Below are 13432 nucleotides of genomic sequence, written 5' to 3' on the forward strand. Positions count from 1 at the left end.
GGCAACATCTGTCGAAATCCGTACATTACCAATTTGTAATTATGCTAATTAGTAGATATTTGTTAGCCAATCACATTGTTATTTACTTAATAAATTTTCCAATCAGGTCTGTTTGTTTTCAATTGACATGTTTTAATTTTTTCAGCTCATTATGTATCATAATCGAGTCAGATTTCCATAAGCGTACATACAGAAATTAAAATGTTAAAACGAAAAGTGTTAACGTTGAACGAAAAAATTTGGTTTTGGAATTGTCAAAGAGTAAAAGTGCACGTAAAATCGCTTATGAGTTTGGAGTCGGTAAAACTCAAATTCAGAACATTCTTAAGCGTAAAGCCAAGGTGCTTGAAGACGTGGAAAATAATGTGTGAGGTAAAGAAAATGCGAAAAATATTTCCTTTTCTATGTTGTTTTTGCAAATAAATATGTACACACAATTCATTTATAATAAATGATATTTTGTAATAAGTGAAAACATAAAACACATTATAAGTAAAATATTGTTTATGTTTTGTGTTTATTTTCATTTTGTTATAAAAGTAAGCATTCTTCCTGAATGGCCTTTTTTATTTAGAGACCATTTTTTAAGAGACCGCTTTTGATTACACACTTGAGTGGTCTCTTAATACAAGATTGACTGTACATGTACATGCTTAGACAGTTTGTTAAAGCCAGTGCCTTTTGGCTTCGGAAAATAAGCATGATAAACCAAAAAATCAGGAAAAATAGCCTCTAAACCATACAATTGAGAAAAATGAAGAATAATTAATATGATTACAATAACAATTGTTTTTAAGTGCATGTTTGAGTGCATTTTTAAATTTATATTATAAAATGCTGCTTCAATTTCTTCTTACCTTTCATAGGTAAACAATGAAATATCATCTGCTAGTGCCAAATATGAATGGGAAAGCTGATTTATGGTCATATCGTAGCAAAAGTGAAGAAAATATGTGCATTAAATGAATGAATTCAGATTTTGTTATCTGGAATAGTTGTATTTCAAATAGATCCCCCAACGGCCCAACCTATTATGGCTTAATAAGGGCTAAATTGCTTTTGGACTTAAAATCAAAAGGCATATTGAATAATAGTTTAGCATTAATGTGCTACATGATGTCTGAATTCATCGCCAGGGACTCTGTGAGCCACTTACGCATCAATAGCTTGTGCGTATAGCATGATCATTTAAACAGAGCCCCATTCCACCAACATGGAATGGCGGACATATTTACAATATGGACATTGCAGCAGGCATTCAATTGAGCCAGCCTTTATATTTCATAAAATTATGAATATAACTAGCTTTATCGCTTCCTTTTATTCATAAAAAACACTTTAAATACATAAATGCATTTTTTTTTTTATATATCTATTTCTATTGGGTATATTTACTTTTCAGGTAGCGGAATGTCTGCGGCTTATCCGAGGGCCAATTGATAAAGGTTGTTGATGCCAAAACAGGTAATATAATAAATTATCACGTACACAAGCAAATAAAAATATTTTTGATGCTAAAGGTGTGGAAGACTGTCAAATTCAGGTTTGGGGTCCCTAAAATCCTTACGGTCGTGTAATTTCTGATGCAGAATGTATTGATAGTGCTGCGTCCTGACACGTAAAGCTTGTGCTTTGTTGGCAGTGTTAGTTTGCTCTGAACAGGTTTACCCTTATTCCTGCCATTAATGCAGTCCCTCTGAGTTGATTTGCTACTTGTAAACCTACAAATAGCTTATTATCCCCACGCCTTTTAGCTCACTTGAGCACAACCTGCTCATGGTGAGCTTTTGTGATCGCGTTATGTCTGTCGTCCGTTGTGCGTTGTGCGGCGTCAACATTTGCCTTTTTAGCTCTCTAGAGGCCACATTTATTGTCCAATCTTCATGAAACTTGTACAGAAGATTGGTTTCAATGATATCTTGGATGAGTTCGAAAATTTTCACGTTTGCTTGAAAAACATGGCTGCCAAGGGGTGGGACATTTTTCCTTATATGGTTATATATGGCTATTGCAAAATCTTGTTAACACTCTAGAGGCCACATTTATTGTTTGATCTTAATAAAACTTGGTCAGAAGATTCATCCCAATAATATCTTGGATGAGTTTGAAAATGATTCCGGTTGGTTGAAAAACATGGCCGCCAGGGGGTGGGGCATTTTTCCTTATATGGCTATAGTAAAACCTCGTTAACACTCTAGAGGCCACATTTATTTTCCAATCTTCATGAAACATGCTCAGAAGATTTGTCCCACTGATATCTTGGATTAGTTAAAAAATGATAACCTTTGCTTGAAAAACATTGCTGCCAAGGGGCAGGGCATTTTTCCTTATATGGCTATATATGGCTATAGTAAAATCTTGTTTACACTCTAGATGCCACATTTATTGTCCAATCTTCATGAAACTTGGTCAGAATATTCATCCCATTAAAGGGGCCTTTTCACAGATTTTGGCATTTTTTAGCTCATCTATTTTTTGAAAAAAAATTATGAGCTATTGTCATCACCTTGGCGTCGGCGTCGGCGTTGGCGTCGGCGTCCGGTTAAGTTTTGCGTTTAGGTCCACTTTTCTCAGAAAGTATCAATGCTATTGCATTCAAACTTGGTACACTTACTTACTATCATGAGGGGACTAGGCAGGCAAAGTTAGATAACTCTGGCGTGCATTTTGACAGAATTATGTGCCCTTTTTATACTTAAAAAATTGCAAATTTTGGTTAAGTTTTGCGTTTAGTTCCACTTTTCTCAGTAAGTATCAATGCTATTGCATTCAAACTTGGTACACTTACTTACTATCATGAGGGGACTGGGCAGGCAAAGTTAGATAACTCTGGCATGCATTTTGACAGAATTATGTGCCCTTTTTATACTTAGAAAATTGACAATTTTGGTTAAGTTTTGTGTTTAGGTCCATTTTATTCCTTAAGCATCAAAGCTATTGCTTTCATACTTGCAACACTTACTAACTATCATAAGGGGACTGTGCAGGCAAAGTAATGTAACTCTGACTGGCATTTTGACAGAATTATGTGCCCTTTTTATACTTAGAAAATTGAAAATTTGATTAAGTTTTGTGTTTAGGTCCACTTTATTCCTACAGTATCTATTGCTTTCATACTTGCAAGATTTATGAACTATCATAAGGGGACGGTGCAGGCAAAGTTATGTAACTCTGACTGGCATTTGGACGGAATTATGGGCCCTTTATACTTAGAAAATTGAAAATTTGGTTAAGATTTATGTTTTGGTCACTTTACCCCTAAAGTATCATAGATATTGCTTTCATACTTGGAACACTCACAAACTATCATAAGGGTACAGTAAAAGGACAAGTTGCATAACTCTGGTTGTCATTGTTACGGAATTATGGCCCTTTTTTGACTTAGTAACTTTTAATATATGGTTAAATTTTGTGTTTCGATCCACTCGAAGTATCAAGGCTATTGCTTTCAAACTTCAAATACTTACATGCTATCATGAGGTTACTGTACCTGGCAACTTGAATTTTACTTTGACCTTTGAATGACCTTGACTCTCAAGGTCAAATTATTAAATTTTGCTAAAATTGCCATAACTTCTTTATTTATGATTAGATTTGATTGATACTTTGATGAAACTACTCTTACCTGACATACCACAATAGACTTCACCCAAACCATCCCCCGTGCCCTCCCCCCCCCTCCCCCCCCTCCCCCCCCCCCCTAATTTTTTTTTTTTTTTTTTTTTTTTTTTATAAGATCATCTCACAAATGACCACCACACCCTCACACTATACCCCCACCCCACCCCCCCCCACCCCCCCCCCCCCAAATTTTTTTTTTGATTTTTTTTTTTTTTTTTTTTTTTTTAAGATCATCTCACAAATTATCACCACACCCTCACACTATACCCCCCCCCCCCGATTTTTTTATTATTTTTTTTTTTTTCGCTTTTTTGGAAGATAATGTAATAAATGTCCACAACCCCACACTATACACCCCTCTTCACTCCACTCCTCCCTCCTTTGTGATTGAAAATGAGAGTCCCTTCACCTTTAAAAAGAAAATAGATGAGCGGTCTGCACCCGCAAGGCGGTGCTCTTGTTTAACTTATTCATTAAATGCTTTATATTGATAAATGTAAACTTTGGATCATAAAAGCTCCAGTAAAAAATCAAGAAAAAAATTAAAAAAAGGAAAAGAACATTGCCCGAAGCAGGTTTCGAACCAGTGACCCCTGGAGTCCTGCCAGAGTCCTGAAGTAAAAACGCTTTAGCCTACTGAGCTATTCCGCCGAGTACACATTCTTGACGTATTTTATACCTTATATAAGCAATCTTCGTAGTTTCACAAAATTTAACGACAAAAACAGAACTCTCCAAATTATTCAATCGTTTCGCGTTGCAACGCTTTATAATTTTTAGGTTTTAAAATCGTCAAAAGATGTATATAATGGCTATATTAGAGCATGGTTAATGTTCAGTATTACTGTTTCCTCACAAATATCATAACTAAAACGAAAACTTACGAATCTGAAATAACTTTTTTCAATTTTGTCAATTTACCAAAGCGTGAAAAGATCCCTTTAATATCTTGGACGAGTTCGAAATTGATGCCGGTTGGTTTAAAAACATGGCCGCCAGGGGTCGGGGCATTTTTCCTTATATGGCTATGTATAGTAAAACCTTGTTAATACTCTAGAGGCCACATTTATTGTCCAATCTTGATGAAATATGGTCAGAAGATTTGTCGGGTCCTTGCTACCGGAAAGCTGAAAATTGTATATGATCGCCCCACTCATTCCATCCCGCGAAACCCTTAAGGTGTCGCAAGTCTAGTTTAATATGGAATGAGTGATGTATTGGACGTCATCATTGATGACGTTCATTCGAACGAATGATAAAGGGGGCTAAGTTTCGTTAAGTTGGTGCAAATCACTGCGATTTGAGCGCCTTGAAAACTGGCCGAACACGTTTGCTGAAATTTGACATGTATAAGTACCAGAATGCGATCTACCTGTTGGCGTAGGCGTTATACCTGGGAAAAATCAAGTTTTCGAGTATTTTGCGTTTAAATATTTTTATGGGAAAGGGCACGCGCGCGTGACGTCATGAAAAGCGCTTAGGCTAGCTTCCATCTTGCTACGAAACAAAGAAACTGACGTTACGCGTTATTAATTCAGTTAGGCGTTTAATCGATAAACAAAGGCGTAATAATTGTGTTTGAATATCAATCGGTAGTACACATGCATGTCTTTTGTGCACATTGTGGTTTTTTAATGAACATGACATAAATCTATGTGTTATTCAACGTATTGAGTGCGACGAGTTAAAGAAAGGTTTACACGGCTAGGCTTTCTGAGATAAATGTAAGTACACACTGGTATTAGAATGGTATTCTATTTATCCGATAATATCTTGAATATAAATGATATTCAGACAATTACATTATTAGGGTTTAATAATTTATTATTTAATCAATAAATAAACGCAAGCAGCAAATCAATTAATTTCGTTTGTAGTGGAAACCGAAAGTAAACAAACCAACCGTCAAAATGGCTGACGACATAGCAACGTAGGAATTAACGCTCAGAAATTATTTACAAAATAAGATCATCAGAAATGATGTAAAGTGAACGCTAATTCGCTGTTTTGTAGATAAGTATACGATCTATTGGAAAACACTAACATTTGACATAAAAAAACGCCAGTGGATATGGAAATCTTCATCGTTCGAAATAGCAGACGGCGTCGACCAATGGCTGCCAATACAGGTTCGAAAAAAACGCGAGAAAGTACTAACAAAATAACATAATTAAAAATGATGTAAAGTGAACGCTAATTCGCTGTTTTGTAGATAAGTATACGATCTATTGAAAAACCGTAACATTTGACATAAAAACACCCGTGGATATGGAAATAGCAGACATCACACGGCGTCTCATCTGATTCTACGCTGTTTGCCAAGGCCGATAATATAATGAATGGAAATGCACAAACTCAGTTACTGGCAAGCATATATGCATTAGTAGGTTGTTTCGTGATTATTTAGAAACGACTACATAATTCTTTTGGTTCAGCCAGTGCAACTAAACAGAAATAAGTATAAAAAGTTTCTACACCTGACAACAATGTGCCAACTTAATACAAGGTAAGTTGTTTACATTATTTAAAATATTGCAAGCTTACAGTATACAACAATAAACAGCCGGTACAATGTAATGTCATCATTTTAATTTTAATAAGCCCGTGGTTAATTACCCTTTTAAATCTTATGGATCAATGCATCTCTAACACCTTCAATTGACTTGTTCGTGAAAAATATACACCCTCAGTGCATGTTATCCCATACACCATCACTCACTTACTAAGGCTCGATTGGTCATTCTCGGCTCGGGTACTACTTACCGGTACATGTACCCCGGGTACTCTTAATTTTACTTACATGTACCCTGGGTACGGTAAATAAACTTAAACAAACCCGCAAATATTAGATTGTATCCGAGTTGTATATCCGCCAAAAATCCGATGTCATTAAACATGCTACCGATTAACGTAAAACAATATTGTTTACCTTAAACAAACTTCTCTTTTAAAAAATCTGCATCAACATGCTTTTTAGTATGAGTGTTGAGAGGACGCCGTAGGAATAAGCAAGTAATCAAGAATACGTCTCTGTTTCTGCTTTTATTTCCTTCATGTATAATGACGATAAGGATTGACGACTTACATCGACGACAATGATCACAAGCATTTACGACTAACACTGACGACAAGCATTGGCGACTAGATGTAACATTGACGATTCTCTACAATAAATGAAATTAACAGTAATAAATGAATAATAAGATTATAGTACAACAGATATGCTTTTCAAAGTATAATATAATAGCATACACTCATTAGAATAAGAGGTTTCATAAATAACATTTTGAAACATTTTCAATAAATATCGAAATATCTTAAACAATATTTATTGCACAGCATTAATTAATTGTTAAAACATAATATAAATACCGAATATGGTGTTCCCCATTTAACAGACCTTGGTAACCAAATAATGTTTCTTTTAAAAACTCTATGAGGGTAAAAAGTGAACGTGCGATGTCGCGGAAAATATTATACTTGACGACGTCATACAATGACGCGACTTTAAACAATTTAAGATTTAAAATTAAATCCCATTATTGATTTTAACAATGAGTTTTGATAATATAAATGCCATTTAACAGAAAATTTACATAAATGTAAACATAATTAATTTTTACAAATAGCCGACAACAACCGATTTAGTGTTAAAATTCCCGCGTATGTTTTAGTATATTTACCGTACCCAGGGTACGAGCCTTACTAACTGTATTATTATTATATCTCACCGACTACAAGGTACCTTTACCTTGTTGTGTTTATCAACCTGGAATTTATGTAAAATCTGGCTAATTAGTAACAGATGTGATACACTGAGATAAAGATATTGCCTTAGTCCTTATGTATTTGAGGCTGTTTCCATAAATAATTAAGAAGTAACTTTTTACAGCTTTAAAGATTTTTTTAAAAATAAATAACTCAGAAAAAAGTTTATCAATTACAGAATAATTATTGATTTTATATAAAATGGCTCCTTTGTAATGTTTAAATGCTACAATTTTCAATCGACCAGTAATGACCAGTATTGACCGGTTTTAACCAGGTATTGACCGCCGGCCCGGTCAATACTCAATTGACCGGTCAATATGCCAACCCTGCATTGAAGCCTAATATGCATTTATCTATTATTATTTGGGCACAAATAATTTTACTGTGTGAAGACCCTACATAAAAATGCTGATTTTTTTCTTACTTGGTACCTGGCGACACACATTTTCAAGTCTATTTCATTAAATATGGCATAGATATTTATAAAATTGGCATCGTATGAACCAGTTGTCATAGTATAAGCAACATTGAAGCCTAATATGCATTCATCTATTATTAATTGGGCACAAATAATTTTACTGTGTGAAGACCCTACATAAAAATGATGATTTTTTTCTTACTTGGTACCTGGCGACACACATTTTCAAGTCTTTTTCATTAAATTTGGCATAGATATTTTAAAAAATGGCATCGTATGAACCAGTAGTCATAGTATAAGCAACATTGAAGCCTAATATGCATTCATCTACATGTATTATTATTTGGGCACAAACAATTTTACCGTGTGAAGATCCTACATAAAAATGCTGATTTTTTTCTTATTTGGTACCTGGCGACACACATTTTCAAGTCTATTTCATTAAATTTGGCATAGATATTTATAAAACTGGCATCGTATGAACCAGTAGTCATAGTATAAGCAGCATTGAAGCCTAATATGCATTCATCTATTATTATTTGGGCACAAATAATTTTACCGTGTGAAGACCCTACATAAAAATGCTGATTTTTTCTTACTTGGTACCTGGCGACACACATTTTCAAGTCTATTTCATTAAATTTGGCATAGATATTTTTAAAAATGGCATTGTATGAACCAGTAGTCATAGTATAAGCAACATTGAAGCCTAATATGCATTCATCTGTTATTATTTTTGGCACAAATAATTTCACCATGTGAAGACCCTACATAAAAATGCTGATTTTTTTCTTACTTGGTACCTGGCGACACACATTTTAATTCTATTTCATTAAATTTGGCATAGATATTTTTAAAAATGGCATTGTATGAACATATCGTCATAGTATAAGCAACATTGAAGCCTAATATGCATTCATCTATTATTATTTGGAAACAAATAATTTTACCGTGTGAAGACCCTACATAAAAATGCGGATTTTTTTCTTTCTTGGTAACTGGCGAATCACATTTTCAAGTCTATTTCATTAAATTTGGCATAGATATTTATAAAAATGGTATCGTATGAACCATTAGTCATAGTATAAGCAACATTGAAGCCTAATATGCATTCATCTATTCTTATTTGGGCACAAATAATTTTACTGTGTGAAGACCCTACATAAAAATGCTGATTTTTTTCTTACTTGGTACCTGGCTACACACATTTTCAAGTCTATTTCATTAAATTTGGCATAGATATTAATAAAATTGGCATCGTATGAACCAGTAGTCATAGTATAAGCAACATTGAAGCCTAATATGCATTCATCTATTATTACTTGGGCACAAATAATTTTACTGTGTGAAGACCCTATATAAAAATGCTGATTTTTTTCTTATTTGGTACCTGGCGACACACATTTTCAAGTCTATTTCATTAAATTTGGCATAGATATTTATAAAAATGGCATTGTATGAACCAGTAGTCATAGTATAAGCAACATTGAAGCCTAATATGCATTCATCTATTATTATTTGTGCACAAATAATTTAACCGTGTAAAGACCCTAGATAAAAATGCTGATTTTTTTCTTACTTGGTACCTGGCGACACACATTTTCATGTCTATTTCATTAAATTTGGCATAGATATTTATAAAAATGGCATCGTATGAACCAGTAGTCATAGTATAAGCAACATTGAAGCCTTATATGCATTCATCTATTATTATTTTGGGCACAAATAATTTTACCGTGTGATGACGCTACATAAAAATGCTGATTTTTTTCGTACTTGGTATCTTGCGACACACATTTTCAAGTCTTTTTCATTAAATTTGGCATATACATGTATAATAATAAAAATGACATTGTATGAACATGTCGTCATAGTATAAGCAGAGAAGCATAATACGCATTCATCTATTATAATTTGGGCTCATACAATTTTACCGTGTTAGCACCATATATCAAGTTGCAGATTTTTTAAATATTCGCCACATACCCAAAGGCATTTTCATTAATATCTCAGAAAAATAGACCTATATATTAATACACATGGCATCTAAAGAACATTTTATCATAGTTAAACATGGTTTCCAGCCAACCTGGAAATCAGGGAAAACCTGGAAAAAGACTTTCACTTTCACTAACGCCCAGTACAAATATATGGACAGAATGATTTTTTCACTTACCGGTATGTGGGTGTATGTTGGCTCCACTTCACAAGATACAGTCATTGTAGTTTAATTGAAAAACGCATCTTACAATGTGAGATGAGTTCTGGGTTCAAGCCCCAGCAGTGCCCTATCATGTGTGATATACAGAGCCATTATGATTAAATATACACAGTTATCTTTTTAAACAATACAATTAAATATAAGGAATAATGTTAAAGGGGCATTGCTGCTTAGCCATTTTTGGGATTGTATTGTGATTTTTTGCCAAATTTGACACTGAATAACATGGTTTATATACATCCCAAGCATAAATGCTTCTAAATTTGTAAAAAAAAACAAGTGAAGTGTGCAGAATATTAAAAATTTGCAACTTTCTGATGTCTAAAGGTCATTAAATGCCACTCAAAGTTTACATTTTTTGTACAAAATGACCCATTTTGTGCTGTCCATTATTGGTTAATGTTTTACGCTGCCAGGTCCAAAAACGCTCATTCTGTAGCTTGTTTGGACTATAATCTATAATGTGGCCAAGTTTCAGCAGATTCGACCCAGTGGTTCTGATTTTATATGCCGTGCCTAGCTTTTATTAGTCCACTACCGGTTTCACCGGAGGGGATTTATGGTTTGTGCTCTGTGTGTCCGTCAGTCAGTCAGTCAGTCAGTCTGTCACACTTTTCTGAATCCTGCGATAACTTTAAAAGTTCTTAATATTTTTTCATGAAACTTGAAACATGGATAGATGGCAGTAAGGACATTATGCACGTGATTTCATTTTGTTCCTACGTCAAAAATTCTGGTTTCAATGGCAATAAATAATAAAATAAAATAAATTCTGACAATGGTTGAGCCGTTAGGGGACAAATTTGCTTGACAATAGTCTTGTTGAGTATTACTCACTGACTTATGCATATGCGCTCGGCTGTTTTCGGAGAATACCTGAGGTATTGTCATAGGCAGCTCATCGTGTCGTATCGTGTCTTTTCGCCGTCCAGCGTCCGCCATGCTAAAACCTTAACATTGACCCATTGTACCCACAATTTTCGTACCCACATTTTTTTTCGTAACCAAAATGTTCGTACCCACATTTGTTTAGTACCCAAAATTTGTGTTCCCACATTTTCTTACCCAAAATTTTCGAACCCACATTTTTTTAGTTCCCACTCATTCCATCCCGCGAAACCCTTAAGGTGTCGCAACTCTAGTAACGGAAAAAATTTAATCTATGAAAACACAAAAAGACGTATATACTTCCTCATCTTTTTCCAGTTTCACCATTAAATGTTAACTGTTTCAGATACCTTGAGTGAATACTGAACTCACACCTCTTTACTGACACAAAATGAACGTCTCTTTCAAAAAGATGATTATTTAAAGATGGTATTAATGATTTATGTAGTTAATCATTCAAAGTAAAAAATGCTTCCAGATTCATACTAATAGCATGCATAGCAATATCATTTTTTTAAAGATGGTCCTTTGTTCTCAATTGTACAGCACAGTTTAACCCTTTGCATGCTGGGAAATTTGTCGTCTGCTAAAATGTGGTCTGCTGAATTTCTAAAATTAGCATTTTCTTCGAATTTTTTCAAAGAATACTATCAGAATAGCAAACAGTTTGGATCCTGATGAGACGCCACGTTCTGTGGCGTCTCATCTGGATCCAAACTGTTTGCAAAGGCCTTCAAAATTCGGTTCCAGCACTGAAAGAGTTAAAGTCATGAATTTATTGTCATGAGGTCAAAGGTCAACAAAGCCTCAGATCAGGTAGTGTAACAATCCGATGTCAAAGGTAAATACTACATAAAGATGTGCATGTGACATGAGTTTAAAATTCTCTTAATTAACATCAAGTCCAAGGTCAAGGGAAAGCCATGAGGTCAAATGTTAACTGATTGCCATGAGGTTAAATGTAAACTGATTGGAATAAGGTCAACTAATTGGCATGAGGTCAAAGGTCAAACCATTGCAATGAGGTCAAATGTAAACTAGAGAACATGAGGTATATGATACACTTATTGGCAGGAGGTCTAAAGTAACAAAATCCGCATGAAATAAAAGGTCATCTAATTGACATGAGAAAAAAAAATCAACTTATTTGCATGAGATCAAAAGTAAAGTCATTTGCATATGTTCAAAGGTCAACTCAGTAGCATTAGATTAAAAAGGTCAACTCATTTGCATGGGGTCAAAAGTCAACTCATTCGCAAGAGATAAATGGTTCTCATTTGCATGAGTCGAAGGCCAAACCATTTGCAAGAGGTCGAAGGTCAACTCACCTGAGATCTGGAGGGCAGCTGGTCTGAGGTGCATGCGGCACGACGTCGTGCTTGTCGGGCACTCGGATTCCAGAGATGTTCATGAGGTCTTTGATCATCTGACCCTTGATGTTCACGTCCAGCTGCGAGTTTGAATGCAAACTGAAAAAGAAACGTAATGATTAATACGATTTTTAATCATTAAATCTGAAAGCAACATAAGTGTGACTATGACAATCAAAATATTTTACGTATAATTAAGAGTTCAAATGCAAACTGTGGAAATGAACACAAATAATAAATGCTTTGGATCATTAAATCTGAAAGTGCCATTAGCGGGAAAAACACAACTAAACATAGCTGGTAGTATGAATGCAAACTGCGGAGAGAAAACCACAAATATTTTTAGAGGGGGTAATACAATCTAAAAGCACCATTAGTGTGATTAAGAAAAACAAAACTGTAACTTTTGACTCAACAAGCAAAATAATCTGATATTATTAAACTGATTTGTAATTTAGGAAGCGCTAAAGATGAGTAATATATCCCGCCCACACTAAAAGAGTCAACAAGCAAATTCGTTGAATTGATATCCCCCGCCAATATACTTCTGGACACAAAAGTTTTCTGGACAGATGGACAACACCAACGTGCATCATCCTCTTATCCATGTAAATATACTCATACCAAGTTTCAATGAAATCCGCAAAAGCACTTCCAAGATATGGCTCCGGACAAACAAAAAAGCATTTTTTCAAAGGGCCATAGCTCCATTATAATCCGATGGTGTACGATGCCATTTACATTTTGGCGTGTATCATCCTCTTATCCATATACATACTCATATCAAGTTTCAATGAAATCCGCCAAAGCTCCTTCAAGATATGGCTCCAGACACACAAAAAAGCATTTTTTCAAGATACAAAGGGCCATAACTCCGTTATTAACAGATGTTGTACAATGCCATTTAGAGTGCATCATCCTCTTATCCATATATATATACTCATACCAAGTTTCAACGAAATCCGCCAAAGCACTTTCAAGATATGGCTCCTGACAAAAAAGTGCCGGTCGAACGGAAGGATGGAAAGACGGACACCGCCAAAACAATATCCCTCCGCCTATGGCGAGCGATGACAAAAGTCTTATTTATTAAAATAACCTCAAACCATTTGGAATAAACTTGGCATTGGAAGAGGTAAATCT

General features: G+C 34.7%; 2 protein-coding genes across 2 annotated transcripts in view; one reads left to right on the forward strand and one right to left on the reverse strand.

Moving 5' to 3' along the window:
• LOC127855742 (succinate dehydrogenase cytochrome b560 subunit, mitochondrial-like) overlaps positions 1-13432 on the forward strand; it is a 171179-nt gene that overhangs the window by 100923 nt on the left and 56824 nt on the right. The gene's annotated exons all lie outside the window — the stretch shown is intronic.
• LOC127854541 (tubulin monoglutamylase TTLL4-like) overlaps positions 1-13432 on the reverse strand; it is a 724238-nt gene that overhangs the window by 10700 nt on the left and 700106 nt on the right. Inside the window, exon 14 of the mRNA XM_052389605.1 lies at positions 12248-12388. Coding sequence (XP_052245565.1) covers positions 12248-12388 — 141 coding nt within the window. The remainder of the gene's footprint in view (positions 1-12247; positions 12389-13432) is intronic.

Source organism: Dreissena polymorpha, chromosome 13, assembly GCF_020536995.1.
Source record: "Dreissena polymorpha isolate Duluth1 chromosome 13, UMN_Dpol_1.0, whole genome shotgun sequence".
Taxonomy (NCBI): domain Eukaryota; kingdom Metazoa; phylum Mollusca; class Bivalvia; order Myida; family Dreissenidae; genus Dreissena; species Dreissena polymorpha.